This window comes from Anoplopoma fimbria, chromosome 16 (genome assembly GCF_027596085.1).
Source record: "Anoplopoma fimbria isolate UVic2021 breed Golden Eagle Sablefish chromosome 16, Afim_UVic_2022, whole genome shotgun sequence".
NCBI classification, from domain to species: Eukaryota; Metazoa; Chordata; class Actinopteri; order Perciformes; family Anoplopomatidae; genus Anoplopoma; species Anoplopoma fimbria.
In genome coordinates, this window is record NC_072464.1 from 1,720,596 (window position 1) to 1,742,361 (window position 21,766).

The following is a 21,766-nucleotide window of genomic DNA, read 5'->3' on the forward strand; positions in this document are numbered from 1 at the left end:
CTCGAATCCTACAGTGGGCTTGTTATATAAATGAATTTCCGCTGTCTGCCAGAACATGCTGTATTTTTTCCAAGCTGCTGAACAGAAGGAAATGAGAGTGAGCTGAAGAGAAACCGAGTACCATCAGCTGAGAGATGAACACTCAGGGATATAAGAGAGGAAGGACAGGGTATTAATAGGTTTCTTGAGGGAAAAGATCTTGAAGTTCTGTGGATGAATCCATGTCTATGTCTCGCGTCAGGCTGCACATGCTCCCGTGTGTTCACGCGCAGGTTCCGTGCGTTGCATGTGTAAGCGAGATGACAAAAGGTGAGCGAATTAGCAGTTCTTACATGTGGGTTGGCAAGGGGAAGCTTTGTAGGAGCCTTGAACATCGGCGGCTCCCGATGAAGAGCTTGGAAGTGCTTGAAACGGCGTTTGATTTTCCACCTGAAGTCCCTGTGGCTCAGCTCAATCGCGCGGAGAGATTTGGATCCAATGCCTTCGAGGTGAACATTTCAAAAGGAGACGGTTCAGCTCCACCGCATCAATAGTCGCTTACAAGAACTTTAGAGATGAAACACGCGTAACGATACAATACTGTCTTTAAGGATAAGTTTGGGGGGGCGATTGTGATATTAGGAAACTTTTGATCAGAAAAGGTGAGGCTTTTCAGATTTAACAAAAATAATGAGTGAAAAGCGACTTTTTAAAGGAGGTTCAGAAGGGGCGCGTGACAAGCGATGACTCAGTACCTGGTTTACAGTCAATTATATCTCACTCACCTTTGTTGTAGATGTCGGTTCCGCCTCTGTCACCCAGACAAAAATAGGAATGTTTTACAAGAACGCTTTGGAGTCCAGCGCCTTTAATGAGGGGGGAAGTTGTAGACAGTGAGAAAAGGAACGGTTCTTTCTTCCAGAAAAAAATAACAGACAACTAAGGTTTTAGTAACCAGAGTAAGGAATGTTTTTTTACCTTCATAACTTGGCTGTTACAGACTTATGCACATTGCAAATATGCACCACCATCACCACTTTCAAAGAAAGGAAGGAGGCCTTTTTTTGCTGCCAAAAAGCAGCACCTCCTGAGTGTTGTTCTCTGTAATTAGGGTCTGGCTATGTTCTGACAATGGTGATTGAATTTGTGGTTTTGCCATCACAGCAGTTTTTCCATCTCAGCAGTGTGTCCGGGCGGAAGGCAGATCGCGAAAGCCCCAATTGCCAGAATGAGACTGCTGCAGTGCCCGAGTACGGTCTTTAACTCTCACGACGGCCACGTTCCAACAAACTACACCTGGGAAACGGGATATAGCAGGTTGGGAACAGCTCCCATTTAAGGAAATATATAACATGATCACACCTGGTTTTACCACTTTCTTTTTGACCTTTTTACTTCCTGCCCCTCCTCGAGTGTGTAAATGAGACTCAAGCTAAAATAAATGATGCCAAAAAAAAATGTATATTATCACCACTAGGCCTGCCCAATGGAAGTTCTATGTTTATTGCAGGCCCAAGAATCTCTGCAGCTGACTTCCGTCAAAATATGATGGAATTGACTCTAAAATGACTATGTAATGTAAAAAAAAAGTATGTTGTATGATTTAAATGATTGCCTTTACCTCGTAAACAATTAGAATAATATTGTTATCAGACTTCTGAATGTTACTCTTGACCAGATGTTCAGTGAGATAAACAACAAATTTAGAAAACATTCTATGTTTTTTTACGTTGAAGATCTTCAAAGTAACTGTGGATATCGTAAGTATGTCAATATTACAATTTTGGAAAGCCAAGTTTGCATGTCAAGAAGTGCATAACTTAAAGTTTCTCACTCTTTGTGTTTGACTCGAGGCAGAAGTCAAATTTCCAAACAATGCACCTCCATTGGCTGAAACCCATAAATATTTCATGTTCCAGGTCTGAAGGGGATAAACACACATTAGCCCAAGAGATTGTCTTTGTCCCGGGTGCAAAAGTTGTTCTAGTACATCTATTTTTGCCAGATCTGTAATCTTTAAAACATGTAAAATATTTCACCACAAAGCATGTTAAACAAATATAAACTTTGCTCTTCATTAGTAGACATTTTCTTTAATAAACAATGCTTTGGAGAATATCAACGCTCGTCTCCCGCTGAGATCAGAGGAGAGCAAACTGTTCCGACTGTGATTAACAGCTAATGATGAAAAACACATGCAGCCTGCATCATTCGTCTCCGGGACGTTGCGTGATACCAAGCCATTTCTTCACTTTCACGCCATTTGACCCTGACCTTTCCTTTCTGCTTTGATTCTATGTCAGACTGCACACAATCAATGTCTGTCACCTTCTTCGCGATCACAGAAACAGCGGACCCTCCCTGACGGCTCTCCGCTGGCAGCCCTGTCTCCCTGCATTTGGGCCACTGGATCTTCCATTGGTGTGTACCGGGACATCCTCCCTCATTATCTCCACCGCCCCGCCCCGGCCGGCCCACTGGAAGTGATGCTAATAACGTGAATACCGACCGACTGACATGGGTGAAGAACCAGGAGATGAAATCCATACTTCATGCATTTTGCATGGGTTGGTAATTAGGCAATTTCGGAGGGTACTAAATGCTTCTGCTGAAGTATCCATGTTCCTGGTGAGATGGGAGCAATTCTGCTGAAAGCTTGTAATATCAAGGCCATGTGCAGAAACTGAGTAAATGATGTGCGCGCTCTGAACCCGTTTCAACCCAATTTTAGAAGAGAACCAGCGGGCACCAATCTCGAAAAACCTTGAAGCTTCACCAAACTGGTAGCACCCATAACAATTGCATTTTGACTTTGCCAATACCGAGGGTGATGTTTTTGAAGCGCGGCCTTAATTATGTGTGCTTTCTTGCTGAATAAGTGTCTGCTTCTCTAACCAACCCTGAGACCCATTTTAAAGGCCTGCGAATGTGCCCCTTGACAACATTTCCCCCCACCACCACCCTCTCGTCGCCCTGGGCCCCCGGCTCTGGCCATTAGGGAGATTCCTTGTCTTCTCTAAGCAATGACAGGTGAAGTGGAGCACAAAATCCCAAAGCCTGCCATGGGCCTCCCCACAACCTCAACACGTCTAATTCTTACAGACAATCATCTGTCTATTAACACTTCTTTCTACTAACATATCTTGTGACGGACAACAGATTACCAGATTGAGGATACACCATGCTGTTCTTCCAATGCAATGGCAAAGGCAGGCGCACCACCCTACCACAAAGGCCATGCCGGTATCAAAATAAAGGATTGTGAATGCTTACGGGTTTCTGAATGCCCTGACAGTAAAGGGAAAGCTTTATGAACAGATTCCTTATTTAAGGGATTATCATAAAACTGAGAATGAGTTTAAAAGTGATTTATTTGCTCTATCCACCATTTGAAATACACCATGATACTTGGTACTTCCAAGAGCTTGAACATTCAAAGAGAAAAAACACAGGGATGAAGATATTCTTTCTTCAATCAGACAGCTGCTGTCTGTTGCCTTTATTGAGACTAATTTCAGCATATTCAGATATACATGAATCTGTATGTTTGGACCTTTTTATTTCAAAATAACTTCTTAATGTCATATACTAATAGAATGTAAAGATTAAAGTAACTTCAGATGCATGCATAACATGCATTATGTGGGCTGAATATCATCTGTAAACTATTACAATACAATCTAGCTTAACATGAAACCAATTTAACCAAACAGTTACATTCAATGCAGAAATGAATGTTCCTCCAACTATAGTTAATTAAAGCACTGTATCATTTACATGACCAAGTTACCCTATTTTTCTTAACACTAGAAACAGAAAGCACAGCCAATGCTAAATGTCAGGTTTACACCTTTCAATGTGATGTAATGTAGGAACAAGCATTAACAAAACGAAACCCTCGCCTTTTTCAAAAAAACACTGGGCCGGCTCTTCACGTCACCTTGCAATCTAGTACCTAATATTTAAGGTAGTTTTCTAAGTTGGTATGATAGAGAAAAAATTGAATGACACATTGTAAATCAACTTTGGTTCATGTCAAACTAAAATGCAGCACTAACGCAAAGTGTGTGTGTGCGCGTGTTTGTGTTCACATATAGAGGGCCAGCCATATTGACAGTATTTTTCCCTGATCTCTGATCTGATGCATCAGCAGTTCTGCAAAAGGACAATCAATGATAGAATGAGAACATTATGTCAGAGATGGAGAGAGGAAAGGGATCAATTTTTAAAGCAACTGTTGCTTTTCAAAAACTACATGATTGAACCTTTACAAAAATGGAAAACAATCCCAGTAGAGGAAAGGCAAAGATAAGATAAGATAAGATAAGATAATCCTTTATTAGTCCCGCAGCGGGGAAATTTGCAGGCTTACAACAGCGTAGAGTAAAGTGCACACAAGAGACATAGTAGAAGAAGACAAGCTAAAAAATAAAAAATGAAAAATAAAATAAAACAAGTATTATAAATAAGCAATAAAAAAAACAGTAGAAAAAACAACAATAACTGAAATATTATATTTACAGACAGAGAAAAAAAACAACAACTATTTCAACTATTTTTAACTATTATTGCACAGTGTAATGTGTAATGTATTGCATTCTATCAGTCTATCCCCTTGGATAGACTGCATACTGTAAGTATTGAGAAACTAATAAAAAAGCATGATCAGCAAAAACTTCTCTGAAACTATACAGAGTCACCAGAGTATGAGGATTCAAAATCAGCAGCATAGAAACAGACTTTCTGAGCTATTTGCTCCTGGAACCTGTTGCTAAATACAGTCTGTAGAAGGAGTTTAACCAGCTCCAGATCACCATGGAAGCTAAGTAACTGTCAGTTTGTACTTCTTTCATTAAATGTTAAAGAAACAAAGCTCTCTGACGGACTTAATGTATGTGTTTCTAAGTAGAACCAGTACAAGTTTGCACAAGAAGAAGAAGTTGAAAAAAACAGAAGAAGAAGAAGAAGAAGAAGACCGTCCAACTATTGGCTGAAAATAAACACGTGACCGCTACGTCAGACCGGAAGTGTTGCAGCCTGAGCGTGTGTGTTTGTTTACATCCGGGAGCTCTAACAAGACATGCTAAAGTCACGCTTTATTAGCCTGATAACGTCCAAGGTAACGTCCCCGTCCGTGTGTCAGTGTCAGCGTGATAATATAACCTCTATGTTACAAAGTGCAAAGACAATAACCCACGTCTGTGTGCGGGCACGACTGTGTGCTAGTTAGCCAGCTGGCAAATAAGCTCCCATGGAAGAGACACAAGACACGGTGACCTCTCACACTGTATCTCCCAGAAGGTGAGGTATGAATCCACCCAGTGTGTGAACACCGTGTTTCCCTGTTAAGCCTGGTCTTCTCTGTCTGCCTGCACCCGTCGTTTCCCCCTCAGGGACTAGATAATGATACAGAATGACCAAAGACCCGGTGCATCATGGCATTATCTGAAGTGTATTGGGATCACCAAATACCCCTTCCAAAGCTCACTCCAGTCCAGGCCAAGGCCACTGTCGCCCTGGTGGCACTCCTGTGCTTCATCAACAGTTATGACGGGGAGTTTGTGTTTGATGATTCCGAAGCAATTGTCAACAACAAGGTATGTTTGTCTTCCTGTTAGTTTGATATCCACATATACATATACAGTACCAGTCAAAAGTTTGGACACACCTTCTCATTCAATGGTTTTTCTTTATTTTTATTTTATTTTTTTCTACATTGTAGATTAATATTGAAGACAGGAACACATATGGAATTATGTGGTAAACAAACAAATGCTCAACAAACCAGAATATGTTTTAGATTTTAGATTCTTCAAAGTAGTTGAATGAGAAGGTGTGTCCAAACTTTTGACTGGTACTGTATTCGCAAAACTATTGATGTGCCCCCTATGTATCGCAAGAAAAAGCCCTTTTATGACATCGTCTCTGTAGCTTCAACAGAGACGATGTCAACAGTGGGCTTCCTGCACCTTAGTGGTGTAGGTATCAGTCTAATTTTGTGTTTCTGTTCTAGGACTTGAAACCAGCAACACCTCTGAACAACATCTGGAGCAATGACTTCTGGGGAACCAATCTGAGTAGCAACTCTAGCCACAAATCCTACAGACCTCTCACTGTCCTTACATTTAGGTAAGGGCAAATATCTACTGTTAAGATGTTTAGACCATAGTTACAAAAAGTAATACTGATTGGCTGGCAGGTGTTAATGTTGTTTAACAGGACACTACAACATAGTTCCTGTCAACACTTAAACCATTAAGGTGCATTATTTTAAAGGGAAATTATGGTTAATTTAACACTAATGGGTTTCCCATAAATGTATCCGTTGGGGCTCTATGGGTCATGCTAACTTTGCACTCGCCACCTCCATTGTAGTGACTCAGGAAAACTAGGAATCATGCATTTCAAAGTGTATCATGAGTCTCCCAAAGCTTTCCATAAAACCCCTAGCTTCTGAGTTTGGCCATGATGGCTACTTGCACATCAGTATATCTGCATGTAGACTCAGGCAGGTACAGACGCTTGAGTGAGCCACGGGTGAGAAACTATGCAGTTTGGTTGCTGATCCAGGACTATTGGATGGATGAGGGAGGGTCCGTTCCCTCAGCATTGCCTAGTCTTATTCTGTGATGCCACAGAATAAAACCCTTGCCTGACCCAGGGCACCGTCTTGGGCCCTAACAGGCCAATCTGTCTCTGGCTAGAGGAGACATAATGGGGCTTTGCTCTGCTGGTGCAGCTCGGTAAACTCCGCTAGTTTTCTGCCTCAGGTTAGGTTGTCTGCACTGTTCCCAGGAGAGTCTGCATATGCTGAGTGTGCTGACCCGTCAGCTCCTTGTGCCCACAAATACTTTTTAAGTGAACCATGATTTTTACCACGTTAACACCGTGGTGGAATCTGACCGCAGGACAATGGCAAGAGTTGGCTCCTTTTAATGTATCTTACACAGCTGTGCTCCAGTTAGGGCAGCATGTAACTCAGGCTGCAGAATGGTTCTTACTGCTGGAGCTCAATGCAATCTTGACAATGTGCAGGCTTTAATTAAGCACTGTGAAGCTTTGTCAAAACTGGCACGCAAGCTCGGAGCACGCAAAAAGGTGTTTATTCTCAACCACCTCTTCGTTGCATTATTCTCTGAAACACCAGAGGGTGTTAAAACAAAACGTACTGCTAAGAAGCAAAAAGACAACAAGCGTAACCGGCAAAATGCCAAAAACCAACCTCCACAATGCCGAGGAGGGATTGTGATTAACTGTTAACTCATATCTCATATTCATGGACTAGTTTACTGCCTTTATAGAAGCCCTATTAAAAAAAAAAAGTAAAGTGTTTAATGCATTATAAAGAAACAAAGATGGTATATGCTTAAGCAATTTGACTAGGGTGGCAAAATATAAATGTATGTTTCTGTTTCTAAAGCATCTAAAAAATAAATTGACCTTTAAAGTATAAAGTCTTCCGGTCTTTGAGTATTAACCACGCTTTGAGAGTACTGTCCTATCTGCTGCAAATCACCGTGGTCATAGTTACAGTCCTATGTAACAATGCTTACAGATAGAACAATGACTCCACACAACGCTATCATGTTTACAATAGCTCTCGCACACTTTTGCACTTTCCTACGTCTGCCTTATGTTTACCATCAGGTGTTATCCCCCTCTTGCTGTTGCAGGCTGAACTACCTCTTGGCGGGAGGCCTGCACCCCGTTGGCTTCCATGTGCTGAACATCATCCTCCACGCTGTCATATCTGCCCTTATGATTGACGTGTTTGCTGTACTGATTGGCGGACTGTCGTATGACGAGGAGGGCAGGATACTGAACCACGCCCCCAAGACCTCTCTGCTTGCCGCCCTCCTCTTCGCCGCGCACCCGGTGCACACAGAAAGTGTAAGTAGAGTTCGAGTTCAAAAGTTTTGGTTTTTTTCATTTCTGTAAAGTACATCATGCTCAGCTCCCACAGTGCAACAGGATGCACTATATTGTTTGTACATAGAACAGTAGGTGCAATGCTGTCAGTAGAAAATAACATGCTGCAACCATACATAGAGCTGGAGACTTTGATAGTTATTTTTGCGGTGCATACGGATTCACATTTACGGTTTGTTTTCTGTTGTCTGGATGCATTGTATGAAAGAACAGTGCCAGCCTTTAGAGTGGGGGACACAAACACCTTTTTTTTTCTTTTTCTTTTGCACAACAGAAAAATGCATGCTCCAAACTGTGTTATGTTATGAACACTTCTCAGATAATCCACAAAATCAAGAAATGATGGTGTCTAAAAAGAAAAAAAAAAAACTTGTTTTTTAACCCAGTACATCAGATCATTAACAAAACGCTCTGTGTGTATGGTGGACGGGGTTCCCATGGATCCTTAAAATGTCTTAAAAGGTATTGAATTCATTAATCCCAAAAAAATAGCTTAATTGTTATTAAAATGCCTTAAATCCATATTTTAAAAGTCTTAAAAATGCAAAAAATAAGAAGTAAGACTAAATTAATCTTATCATCTGACCTTGCTCTTTGATATCTCACGAACACCTTTTTTTCTATTTTTTACATTATTTACCAAATGCCTCTTGCATTAAAGTCTCAGAGCAGATGCACTGTCTGCTAGCTAGCAACGACATGAGGAAGTTCAAATTCAATGTGTGTGTATAAATGGTGCGGTATTTTGCGCAGGAACATTTTTGCCACTACGGGAATCAAGGCCATTGAATCCCACATGCAGAGTGAGAAACACTAAACTGCCAAGTCAACCCGCCAACAGACGGTTTGGTTCTTTTAAAGTTGGTCTAAAACTGGCATTAAAGAAAGTCTAGTAAATTGTTAATCTAATTTGCCTTAAACTGAAGTAACCCTGGGTGGAAGATAGAACTTGGATAGTTTGGGTAGAAATGATTTCTCTTTATGTAGTTCAGTATGACAAAACCTCACATTGTCCAATATGACACCGTAACAAAAGTGTGCATCTGTAAGCGGCCCCTTAGCTGTGCTGCCACCGTTCTGTCAATCTAAACACGCATTGTTTACTATGTAGCATTATCAGAGATCTGTGTCGAGAAAAGGTACAGATGTTGATGTCCTGATCGCATATTTTACTGAATATTAGTGGATAACAATTGTCAGTAAAACTTTATTTCACACTGTGATGGTTAACGTTAAACTGTGAAACTAATTCACATGCCTCCTGAACTGCGAGGGGGGTCAGTACGGATCACGGATCGACAATGGTCAGTTACGCCACTAGTTAAAACTTCTGACACATTATGGCAATTGACATATTTGGATCAACTTATTTTTCTTAAATATGAACTGTTTCATCGGGGTGTAAATCACTAGGTTCATCCCAATATGATATTATATAGATTCTTTGGACAAAGAATATTGACTGATGTCACAGAGTCTAGTACGATAAGACTTTGATTTAAATCATGGGCTTGCAATCAATATGAGACGATATCAAAACCCATTTGACACATTTTGTTACATTTATATCAACTCACAACTAAAATATGATTTGACAATTTCATTACTGGCACTGTAGGAAGGGGGTGTCTCATAGAGGTGCCATAAGAATTTCAAAATAAAGGCGTATCTTAAAGATGAAGATATGAATCAGTGTTTTTACTTTGCATTGCTGATATCGATATGTCGATCCAGATCTGTTCCCCAATTATTTCCAGCTCCCGTTCTTGTTTTGAACTTGGGCGGAGTCATTAACAGGCAGGTTACAGCCTCTTGAGACATTGTACTGGTTGTGATTTGTGTGCTACAAATAAACCTTTCTTTACAGCATGGATTCCCTACAGCAGCACAACATGCCATCTTGACACACTAGTCCAGAGGCTTTAATACTAAACATGCAGTGGTTCCATGCCAAGAACAAAAGCCCGGTCTCAGCTGGGAGCGCGGGGCCGAGGTGCGTGCGGTAGCTCGGCCTTGATGATTAGCTGTCGGGATGCTTATTGACCCGCCAGCGTATGTGTGTTTGCTACAAAACCCGGCTGGAAGGCAGCAATTCCCCCTGTCCATTCTCTTTAATCATGCAGGTCAAGGACTGGGTGAGACCTGGGGGGGGGGGGCAGGCAGACTGTTGGCTTGGGCCCGCTGTATGTATCAAAGCATTCAACCCCAGGATGCCAACCGTACTGTACCCACACACCGTATACAACACACACACACACGCGCACACACACCAACAGGCGGTAATGCTCGTAATGAGATATTTTGATGTTTTGTCCTGGTTAGAATTTGGACCAACTTTTGGATACAGTGGGAAGAAAAACTGAATATACTAAAGAGTTGTTGTTTGTTTTTCTAATTAAATAACACTTCATTTCATAAAAAAAGAAAATCTAGAATAATTTAAGTAACTCAAACAAGCACCTCATGATCAATGAAGTAGAAGTGGTTAATAATGGGTCATGAATTATGCTGGAAATGGCAAATAAGAAGTATTAAAGTCAATTGAAATATTATATAAAGTCAAAGGTATTCTAAATGAAATGTTTTTATACACCTTATGCTGTTCCTGTATAGTCCCATATATAACATTCTGGGTTGAAAATGGGGAATACATATAAGTATAACACAAATCCAATCTTCATAAGAATTGTAAACAACTTCATCATACTTTCTGGCCTTTTTGATAGCATTTCTTTACGAACTATGTAGAACATTAAACGGGTTTAAAAAGAAGTAAAAAAAAAAAAAAAAAAAAAAGAAAATCAAATGGATACCAGATGGATGATCGGCATGACAAAAGTGGCATCATAGCCAATTTTAGTTGTTTTGTGTGTTTCACTCCGATTGAAATGTTCTCATTTCGTTTCATTCATCGTTTCAATGATTGGTTTGATCGAGGTGTGTGTGTGGGGAACACTGGGGCTGAAAGTTAATAGTTGATAAGTATCCGCCTCTTCCTGCACCTTTTTTGGAAATTAAATACTTAATTTTGTTGTATATAGCTATTCATGTTTGCTTATTGCTCTTGTTTTATTTTCCTATTCATATATTGGTTTTTTTTTTTACATGTAAAAATAAAATCTAATAAGCATTCATTCATAACTTAATGCCCCAGGTGAATGTGATGTAAGGATTGGACACACAAAATGCAGGAGTTCTTAAAGGGATGCATGTGATAATGCCGTTTCTTGACTTATACTGGATAGTTGAACTATATTTTTTTCCTGCCCTTCGTATCACATCTTTCATTCTCTTGTTCTGTCTCTCTTCTTCCTCCTCCATCACAACCAGGTGGCCGGCGTAGTGGGTCGAGCAGATCTATTGTGTGCTCTGTTCTTCCAGCTCTCTTTCCTCACCTACTGCAAAGCTTTCAACAGAGGTAGGTACTCTTTTCATCTTCACCGTAATACAGTACTGTGATGTATATAGTGGCAGCATCAAACCTTCCGGAGCAGCTTGTTCTTTTGTGTGTGTGTTTTTTTTTTTCTAACCGGCTTGGTCTCGGCTTTGTGTTTTCCAGGGAGTGACAGAGATGAGAGGTTTTCTGTCCGGTGGGTTGTGGTCAGCCTCTTGCTGTGTGCCGCAGCGATGCTCTGCAAAGAACAAGGCATCACAGTCTTGGTACGAAGTCTATTTTTTTTTTTCTGAGCTTTCATTACATCCAGCAAGAACAATGTCAAAAGCATGACCTCGCATGCCATAACCGCTCACATGTTAACACTTTATGGAGACACGCCAATTAACGTGATCTCTTTTTTGTTCTCCCTGCTCACGTGAGAAAACCTCAAAGTGTCATGTTCCTCCTAATGTACGATTGGAGCCAAAGATCCATTTAGTTGCTGACCTATATACATTTTTAAATGCCATTCCTCCCTCTTCCTCTATGTATTTTACTTCAGGGTGTGAATGCAGCCTTTGATGTCCTCCTGATCTGTAATGTTAATGTGTATGAACTCAGCCAGAGGCTGCTCCTGAGGAAGAATCCGCTCGATGTGAGTTACTGTTTATATACCCCCCCTTCTGTCATAAATTATGCACTCCCTCGTATGATTAATGTCACATCACATACATTATCTACAGAAAGCAGTATGAATTTTGCTTCATTGTAGTCATGAAAAAGCACTGGCGAGTAACTAACAAACATTGATATCATGTGTTTGTTGTAATATTTTTCTGACAGGTGGGTGAGATATTTCGAACCGGACTGCCTACGCGTTTGGCCCTCATGGGTCTTGGGGGACTCTCAATGCTCTATGCACGCTGGAGGATCATGGGAACTGGACCACCGGCATTCACTGATGTAGACAACCCTGCCTCTTTTGCAGAAAACATATTTCTTAGAGTGAGTATGATTATTTTTATTTTTTTATTTTTTGAAGCTGTTTGAAGTAAGATGCAACACACACTAAAGCTAAACACGACTGCATCCTTAGAATTGTCTTTTAAAATGTTAGAAATGTGTCGGGATCTGTGCAACAATGAATTGACTCTAATTGTCTAATCAAACATCTTATATTAGGGTTCGCCCCAAGTATTTTTTTTTTATCATGAGACGCAGTGATCGACTTTGATTCTGAATTTGAAATGCTTTTTCTCCTCTCATCTCTCCCCCCCGCTCTCTCTCCCTCACTCCGCAACCCTTCCCACTCCCCTTTGATTGGCAGATAGTGAACTATAATTACTACTACTCTCTGAATGCCTGGCTGCTGCTGTGTCCCTGGTGGTTGTGTTTTGATTGGTCCATGGGCTGCGTGCCTCTCATTAAGTCGGCCACTGATTGGAGGATGGCGTGGCTGCTGCTGCTCTGGTGCATCCTGATAGGCTTGATAAGCCAAGCCTTATGCTCGCAGGACAGCCAGAGAAGGAGGTAAGCGAGCACAGCCCAATCTCACACACTAGCTGTAGACGAGACGATGCACATGTTGGGCCTCTCCGGACCCGCACTTGATTATGAAAATTGTGCCGTATCCACTGCAGTGTGACCGCCATGTCTCGATTGAGTTTTAAAAATTCTCTTGGTTCAGATACGGACTGTGGTTCAAGGGAAAGTTTGTTTAGAATGGGTTTTTGGAATGGTTTATGTTCCATTTCTTAGCCTAAAATTCTTCACCATACAGTGACAGCCATTTTTTTTTTCTTTTTGGCACTTCATGACCTCTTTCTCTCCCCAACAGGATACTGACCCTGGGCCTGGTGCTGCTGGTGGTCCCTTTTCTGCCGGCCTGTAACATTTTTTTCAGGGTGGGCTTCGTCGTTGCAGAGAGAGTGCTCTACTTGTCGTCAGCTGGCTACTGCCTACTGCTGGCCTACTCCATTGGACACTGCTGCTGCCGCTGGTCCAAATACCGGGTTGGGGTTTAAATCATACCAAAATAAATCACACAGAAACAAAGGATACCGCACCTGGTTGAACACTCAACGCCACATCAACACCACTACATCTCCGTCAGGCGTTTTTGGCGCTGTTTCAGAAATGACATCCGTCCATACAACTACATCTGAATACGCATATCACATGAACAACACGTACACTGGGCATGGGTGTGTTGGTGGCAAAGCACTCGAAGGACAGCTTGCCTCCTGCAGTAGTGGCATTATAAAATGCAATCAAACTGCACAGCAGCTGCTCGCATAGACACCAAGGTCAGCTTATAGAAAGAGAAAGGTCGCTGGGTTTGAATCCTTGCTGTGGAACCTGATGCTGCATCCACACAAGAACGTTTAAAAAACGCATATCTTTTTCCGGCAAAAGGATCACGTGGCTTGAAGAATCACGGACGGAGACGTCTCAACTAATGAGACCCAATCAAGAAGCAAGCGTGGGCGACTGCGTCACCGCTTTTAATGGACTCTGTTTCTGTTCAACCAAACTAAAATTCAACCTTGTGAGTTTTTCAAATAAAACAGCGTTTTCAAATGTCTCTGTTTTAGGGGCTCTAAAACTCTGGGGTGGCGGTAGGCTTCAACGCAGCAAAATGTATGCGTTTTAAAACGTAGTAGTGTGGATGTAGCCTCAGTTTCCAGCAAGGATTCCAACCCAGAGCCCCTTTTCTTTCTATAAGCCACCAGGTCACACTGTCCTACACTCTTATATTCACCACCTGTTAATGCAGCTTTAACGACTCAGTAAGTCAGTGATGCAGAGCAGCTGACAGACATGAGAAATGGCTAATGACTCACCTATGAGGGGATGATAACAGCAGGTGGCGTCCACGTGTCGCATAGATATATTTGCAGGCTGTTAACTCTGAGTCACAGGTAATTGATTTTAAAGCTTAAGTGTTATAGGGATTTACAGTACATGCTTGTTAAAACGTCTTTTTTTTTTTCTCTCCCCCATTACAGAAGCCCCTGTGTGTGTCGGTGCTCACGCTGTTGTGTGTGTACGTAGCTCGCTGTGCCCTCCGCAGTCACCAGTGGCGGTCGGAGCAGAGCCTCTTCACCAATGCCCTGTCCGTCTGTCCGCTCAATGCCAAGGTACATGTCTGAGTTTTTTTTCCCCTTTTGTACCAAATATGTCAGTAAAATGTCAATCGAAGTCGCTCTCCGATGCCTAATGTGTCGATGACTGATTATTCCTCAGGTCCACTATAACGTCGGTAAGAACCTGGCTGACAGAGGGAACTCCAGCGCTGCCATCGCATATTACAGAGAGGCGGTCAGGTATGGCTCCTTAAGAGCATTAGCAAGCCAGTCAGCTACTTGCTAGTTGATTGTGAGAATGTATGCGAGAAAGAGCTGAGTCATTCTAACTGCCTATCTCTGTGGCTCTCAGGCTACATCCTACCTACGTCCACGCCATGAACAACCTGGGGAACATCCTGAAGGAGAGGAACGAGCTGATCGAGGCCGAGCAGCTGCTGTCTAAAGCTGTTTCTATTCAGTATGTCACCCAACACACACCTCGCTAAAAAACAGATTTTAGCATTTTATTTCACTCTAGATATCTTGGAAAAGCTTCCTTCTGATAGCTTCGTATTTTTTATCTGTGCAGGCCTGACTTTGCTGCAGCTTGGATGAATCTGGGTATCGTTCAGAACAGCCTGCAGAAGTTTGAGGAAGCAGAGCAGAGCTATTGGAATGCCATCCGCTTCCGGAAAAAATACCCAGACTGCTACTATAACCTAGGACGCTTGGTGAGACTCCATAAGAGTGGTGGTATGCTTTAACAAACAGAAAAGAGGGTTCTAGTCAGGTTTGGATGGTGATGTTCGACAACTTTAACTCTAAATAATGTAAATCAAATTAGAAATTAGATAGATATTGGTCAGTTTTTGCCGTACAGAGAGAAAATATCTTTTTTTTTAACCCTGTTCTTTTTTTGTCATGATAGTATGCTGACCTGAACAGACATATAGATGCACTGAACGCATGGAGGAACGCTACTGTGCTCAAACCTGAACACAGCCTGGCTTGGAACAACATGGTCATACTACTGGACAACACTGGTATTGACAAAGCGCACACGCACACGCACACACACACACACACACACACACACACACACACACACACAGAGAAACTGTACTTACATCATATAAAATCAAGTTATAGTGAATTAATAAAAATAAAATCCCACCTCATCATTGGAACCTGCTTTCAATCCGATATTGATTGACATGTCTTTCAATACACAGAGTAACACTACACAACAACAAGCTTGTTGTTCATGCTATTAAAACTTTTGTTTACATCAGAAATATTATAACTTATAACCAAATCATGCCATTTATCAATAATAAATGTAAAAAATTATAATATTTATAATAAGCTTTACACATTTGTGAATTGATGATAATTTAAGAGTCACTTTACTTTCATAGAACTCTCTGTTCTGGAGAACAGCTTGTTCCAGCATTAAACAGCCGAGAATCGCGGCGTTGTTGTTTTGGAAAAGCAGGAAATCTAAATGGCCAACAAGATTAGACCGGAAGAGCAGGAATCAGCAAAGCTTGAAATTTATGTATTAAAGCTTTGTGTTGTGAGTTTTGAAGGCACTCTTCCCTGCCGTGTGGAGAATGCTCTGATTTCCAAACGCTCGAGCCGTTTTGTCAGAAGCGTTCCCGCGGGGGGCGGAGTCTCCCGGGAGAGCACTGGAACCGTCCAATCAGGGCCCCGGTATGTTCCTGATCAAACGTGGGCAAAGCGCAGCCAGAAACAGCGCCCCCTCAGAGTCCGTCCCCCCCTCCGCACAACGCATTTGTTCCCCAAAATCTGACAGAAATAATTCTACCTCTCCCCCCAGCTCCCCACCAAACAAAAAGAAGATAGAGAGAAAAGAAGGAACAATAGGTGTCATTTTCAAATACCAAGAATTGGGGATATTTTTCTCTTTCCTATTCACTCCCCGCTCTTTTGTTTTTGATCGTTACACAAACAAAAGGCAGAATCGTTGTAGATTCAGGCAGAGGTGCTCAGACACAGGCGCACATGTAGTCACATGTTGGCAAGCTGTGTCTGAAGGGCACAGGCCATGACTCAGGACGTGACTGTCATTGTCTCACTGTCTGTCTCTCTGACTGTCTTGTCTCTCTCTCTCTCTCTCTCTCTCTCTCTCTCTCTCTCTCTCCATTACTCTCTCTCTCTCTCTCCATTACTGGCCAGACATCAGACAGGTCCTGTGACCGAGATCAATAAACCAGTGGGCCTTGTGTTCAACCTTAATTAGGAGACTAAACCGCTCCTGTGTGGAGAGGGAAAAACTCTGCTCTAGACTCTGCTGACAAATAAAGCAAGCAGTGAGATTCTCTCCATGCTGTTATTACGATTGTATCTCTGTATGTGTTTCGGTAACTGTGTTTAAGTAGCATATATGTTTGCTACCGTGTTAAAAAACATATGAGCATGTTTATCCAACTGCGTGTGTATAGCTCAAAACAAATGTCTGGACATTTTTTGTACTCTTCTGTTCTGCTTTTCAAGGTAACTTGGGTCAAGCAGAGTTGATCGGCCGAGAGGCGCTGAAGCTCCTCCCCAAAGACCACACCATCATGTTTTCATTGGCTAACGTCCTAGGGAAATTACAGAAATATAAGGTCAGTCAGTGTCAAATCTACATATCAACTCAGAATACGATTTTTTTTTTGGTGCAAATTGATGATTTTATTCCTCACAGTGTCTGCTATAAAGTGATGAGTGATGGTAAAGGGGAAGATAATACGATATGTTATTTTTTGTCCTCAGGAGTCCGAGGGCTTCTTCCTTCAAGCTCTCCGGATCAACCCAAATTCTGCTAGTTGCCATGGCAATTTAGGTAAGCTAAACTGCAACTTTGGTTTGCACGAGATACTCTAGACAATCAAAAGCTAAAAGAACAATTGTGCATGCTAGCAGAAGACATAGAATTAGGACGGCGCTGCTTCTCAGCCGGATCAGTCATTTCTATATTTCCCCTCAGCTGTGCTGTATCATCGCTGGGGAAAGCTGGAGCTGGCAAAGAAACACTACGAGTTGTCTCTAAAGCTGGACCCCGAGGCTCCCGGGACCAGAGACAACTACAACATGCTGCGACGCAAACTGGACCAGCTTAAACACCCCACACCCTGAAGGGAACCTACTGGGACCTCTGCGTGCCATGAAAACAATTTCTTTTCCCATAGTTCCACTTGATTTTATTTTATCTCACTAATTCCGGCTTTGTACAATTTGGAAATAAAGACCATGGTCTGTGTTAGTTTTCCTTTTGTACTCTTATTAGCAACTTTTATCAAGTATGAGACTGCTCACATATCATGTATCTAATTTGATTTTACGGGTGTGAAATGTGTGTGTGTGTGTGTGTGTGTGTGTGTGGCAGGTGTGCTGGATGCCTGTGCCGGTTACGTGGTCGTCTGCGCTGTGCCGTTCTGTTGCTCCACGCGAAGGCCATGTGGAACTGATCCACAGATGAACCCCCGTCCTCTTTTCATCTCTCGGCCCGTGTTGTGTCAGCTGGGCTGATCGCCGTGCATGTGTGGATCCAGAGAATTCTGTTGTCGAATTTATTTGATTTGGCCCCCTTTCAGGAGTTCCAAATGTCCCCTGTGCTTGAAATCTGCTACAGCTTGGACAGAGAGTGCAGTCGGCCGCACTGAGGCTGGTTAGTTCTGACCATTGGCACACTAATGTGGTTATCGTTTTTGTTTTCTGAACGCCCTGTCTCTTTGTTCCTGAGTGGGATGGCACTCCGAGGTTAAAAGAAACCCCTCCCCGCTCCTGAGGCCTCTGTAGTTAATGGGAGAAAGGTGTTTGTGCTGGGAAGTTTTTCTGAAGTGTCCAGGAGGAGAGGGGGGGGGTCAGCTGTGACAGGAAACCCACGGCCCGGTGCTGTATGAAAACAGCTCTATAGCACAGAGCCTTCAAAGGGAAGAAGGGGATGATCTCCCCGGGGATTACTCGTGCACGCACACACACACACACACACACACACACATGCACACGCCTGCTCGTCTTGAAGAATGCCGCAGAAGGGAAAAGGCGACCCCGGCGCGAAACATCAGTCAACAAGTGTGCACCCTGAGGTCAAAGTTCAACGCACTTCTATTTTTTCACCTGCTTCCTGCAGCTCGCGGGGAACTTTTGAAGCTGCGGCGGGGCTGGTATGGCTTTGCTTCGGGGGGCCTGCTAAGTTTGTTTACACATACAGTACAATACGGCGGTCGACGCTTTGATGCTGGGGAAGATGTTACCGATATGCACGCCGTCGCTGTCCTGCGTGTGTGTGTGTGTTTGTGTGTGTGACCTCCCAAAATATGCAACTAAAATCACGTGATGAGATTTCCTTGCTGCTCAACTCTCAACTCTCGTTTTTCTTCTTCTTCTTTTTTGCTGCTGCTGCTGCTTTGATGTAAAGAGTCTGAAACCACAACAAATAGCCTACATGCACAGCACACTCAAAGTATTGTTTGAAACCCCGTTTCCACCAGACTCGTGTAAAGGTCAGTGTGGTGAAAGGGCTTCATGCTATGGAGCCAATCCGGACAGAACAAGATCAAAAAAAAGCTTCGGATAGTGACATTCAAGACTGTAAAGCTTTTTTTTTTTTTTTTTTTTTTTTCTCATATTATTTCTCATCATGCGGCGTGACACGCGGCGCTGCCGATGTACGGCCCCGGCTGCAAAACCACCAGCTATTTGCTTTATGTACTTATGGATCCCCTTCTTTACTTTCTGTGTGATCCCTTCCAGCCGGCTGTCTAGCTGCACAGCTGTGCCGGGCGCATCAGTGGGGGAGCTGCACTTTTATCATAATCATTCTTTGAATACCTTTCATTATCATAAAATATGTGAGTATTAAAGGGATGGATTCCCCGGCCCCACCAACATCTTCATTATCCATTCTGACTGACAAAAACCTGCTGTCCTAGGGAGTGACATTAATAAAAGATGGGATGGCACAGCCTTGTGAAGTCCTCTCCTTGTTCTTGGGGCCTTTTTTCCACTGTACACCTTTTACCTGCTTGGATGCTCCGTCACAATGATACAATGGAATCGACTCCCAGGAGGAGGAGGAGGGGGGTGGAGGGGTCCCTTTATTGTGTTCTATTAATCACACTGATGCGTTTTTGATCACAGTAATCAATGGATTCTGATTGTTCACAGCCCGAATCTGTAATACTAGAATCAACAAAACTCGTTATGAAAAAAAAAAAAAAAAAACCGCTGTCATCCCTTTGTTGCAGCAGCACATTCGACGGAAGAACAAGAAGCAGGGGAGCACTAATTTGAACCCAGCAAGGGTGTTTTGGAACAGCAGGTGTGCTATTTTGCATCTGATGAGCACCAACAGCCAACCCCCCCCCACATCAAAAATAAATAAAGAAACACAGGGCTTACATCAAAAATAAATAAAGAAACACAGGGCTTAACCAAACTGATACAATGAACCGTCCATGAAATAAAGCAGGTGAAGGGAGATATGAGTGGCGGTCGACCTGAGATTGAGTGACTGTGATTTGCCATTTTTGCCGTATTGTTGCGGCAAACATTAGTCACTTTATTCTATTTTGTGGTTTTTTTTGGTGAACGGACTTGAAGCGGACATGGCAGCTCGAAGCACAACCGCACTGTACGTCTGTGAGAGCGGCTCTGACAGAGCTCTCATCAATGTGACAGGATGTGATCAAGGGCAGTCCTGTGATGTGTCCGCCGGGCCTCTGCCCCCCACCCCCAACCACAACAATCCTAATGGGCTCTGATGGGCACCTCCATCTTGCCTGTCTAATTGATGTAAATAACTGCGCATTTGAACCCGCAGTCCTTCCCACCATCCCCGGCCGGCCCCTCCCTCTGTTTCTTACTAACAGTAGGGGTCAGAGGTTAGGCTGACTGAGTGATCATTAGAATGGCAGCCCTTATTAGAGGAGCAGCTTGTCTGACACCCCATCCACGTCCCGGAGAGGGACCCACCCTGTCCGCTTCATCTAGATCATATTACATGACACGACCCTCAGAACGGATACTACCAGTGCGCTTACGACACACCGTGGGCCGCTAGGGCACGGTGGCATTTCCAGGATAGAGTTCCCCCCCCTCGCCTGTCACAGCTCTTCCCTGACAACCACTCTGTCCGTCTGGCTCGGATGCACTCTGTCATTTTAAGGAGGGCTACTGTCGGCGGGCATTCTGGACCGTTGTGTCTACATGCCCTGGCATTTTTCAGCAGCGTTTCCCTGCGACAGAGCATCCAGCCACCCTCTTGAGAGTCTGCGATGTCGGGGCCAATGATTAATAGTTAGAGATGGGCCATAAAACGTCCAGTGTGGCCAGATGCTAGCCAGGGCTTTGCTGAGCTGATATAATGGACATAGTCTGCCAATTTGGCTCCCTTACAAAGCCTGGAAGTTCCCCAAGATTGATTCAGTTTCTATGTAGCCGTGCCCTGGGGGCTGAATGTTGAGGATGCGCTCTTGTGAAAAATGTTGTGGTGTATTATGTTCAGCTGAGAAAAGCACTAAATGCTCCTGGATATGACAAAAAAAAAGGCTAATATATTCGCTGATGTTTGCATGCAACAGTGGAATTTTAAGCCGATTTATGATCATTTTTATCATTTCTTAAGTCGAGGAAAAGCTCTGTGGCTGTTGATGAAAAATAAAAAAAGGGTGGTGGGGGGGTCGGCTGGGATCATTTGCAGCAGGAGCCTTCTGAGGCTGTTTTGCAAAACAAAACGAAGCAGCTAGACCCTTATTGAAAAATAAAGTGCAGTGAGACGGAAATTTATTAACTGGCACCAGTTAATGTGTGCATTATTCATTTCTGGCGAGCATGAAAAATGATCTAAAGAGGTTTGAAATTGCAGACGCGCAGGCTGACTGCACAGTGGCTGGGCTCGCCGGTTCGTTTCATCCTCTTGCAGGGGCGGGGGCGGAGGGGACGGAGGATGCGAGGTAGAGAGGGGAGGAGTGCGAGCCCCTTCTCTGGACAGTAGGGCTTTTCCAGTAACAGCTGTGCTTCTCTCACGAGGGGGCGGCAGCAGCACTGGGAGAGAGGCTGCTTGGGACAGATGGACCGGCCCCGGCACCACCTCCCCTCTCTCACCTCCCACCACAGCTTCTCTTATTAGAAATACATCTCCACCACTATTACTGTGTCAAGCCGAGTGTATGCACTCATGTCATATGCGAGTGGCACCAACTGTATTTCAAAGTTTTGCCAGTGGAAGCACAGTGCTGCAGAATTTGACGCTGCTCTTTCAGTTGGTGAGTTTAGGAAAGTGTTTTCAGAGTTTCCTCTTTCTCCTGCTTGACCTCTTGCTTTTGAACCCTCTCATCTAGCCGTTGATGAGAGGGTCTCCGACTTTCTTCCTCTCCTCCTCCTCTCCACCACTGCTGCAGTCGGA

The 21,766-nt window shown here is 43.2% G+C and overlaps 1 protein-coding gene across 1 annotated transcript; it reads left to right on the forward strand.

Moving 5' to 3' along the window:
- Positions 1-5,020: 5,020 nt before the first annotated feature.
- On the forward strand, positions 5,021-17,617 carry tmtc4 (transmembrane O-mannosyltransferase targeting cadherins 4). Its single transcript, XM_054615155.1, is given in 18 exon segments — positions 5,021-5,416; positions 5,418-5,576; positions 5,993-6,108; positions 7,653-7,869; positions 11,239-11,326; positions 11,468-11,568; positions 11,847-11,939; positions 12,128-12,289; positions 12,612-12,814; positions 13,122-13,296; positions 14,293-14,424; positions 14,531-14,610; positions 14,723-14,830; positions 14,942-15,083; positions 15,281-15,395; positions 16,870-16,982; positions 17,131-17,200; positions 17,345-17,617. Coding segments are annotated over 18 exon segments (2,247 nt in total). The 5' UTR covers positions 5,021-5,392; the 3' UTR covers positions 17,494-17,617.
- Positions 17,618-21,766: the final 4,149 nt, after the last annotated feature.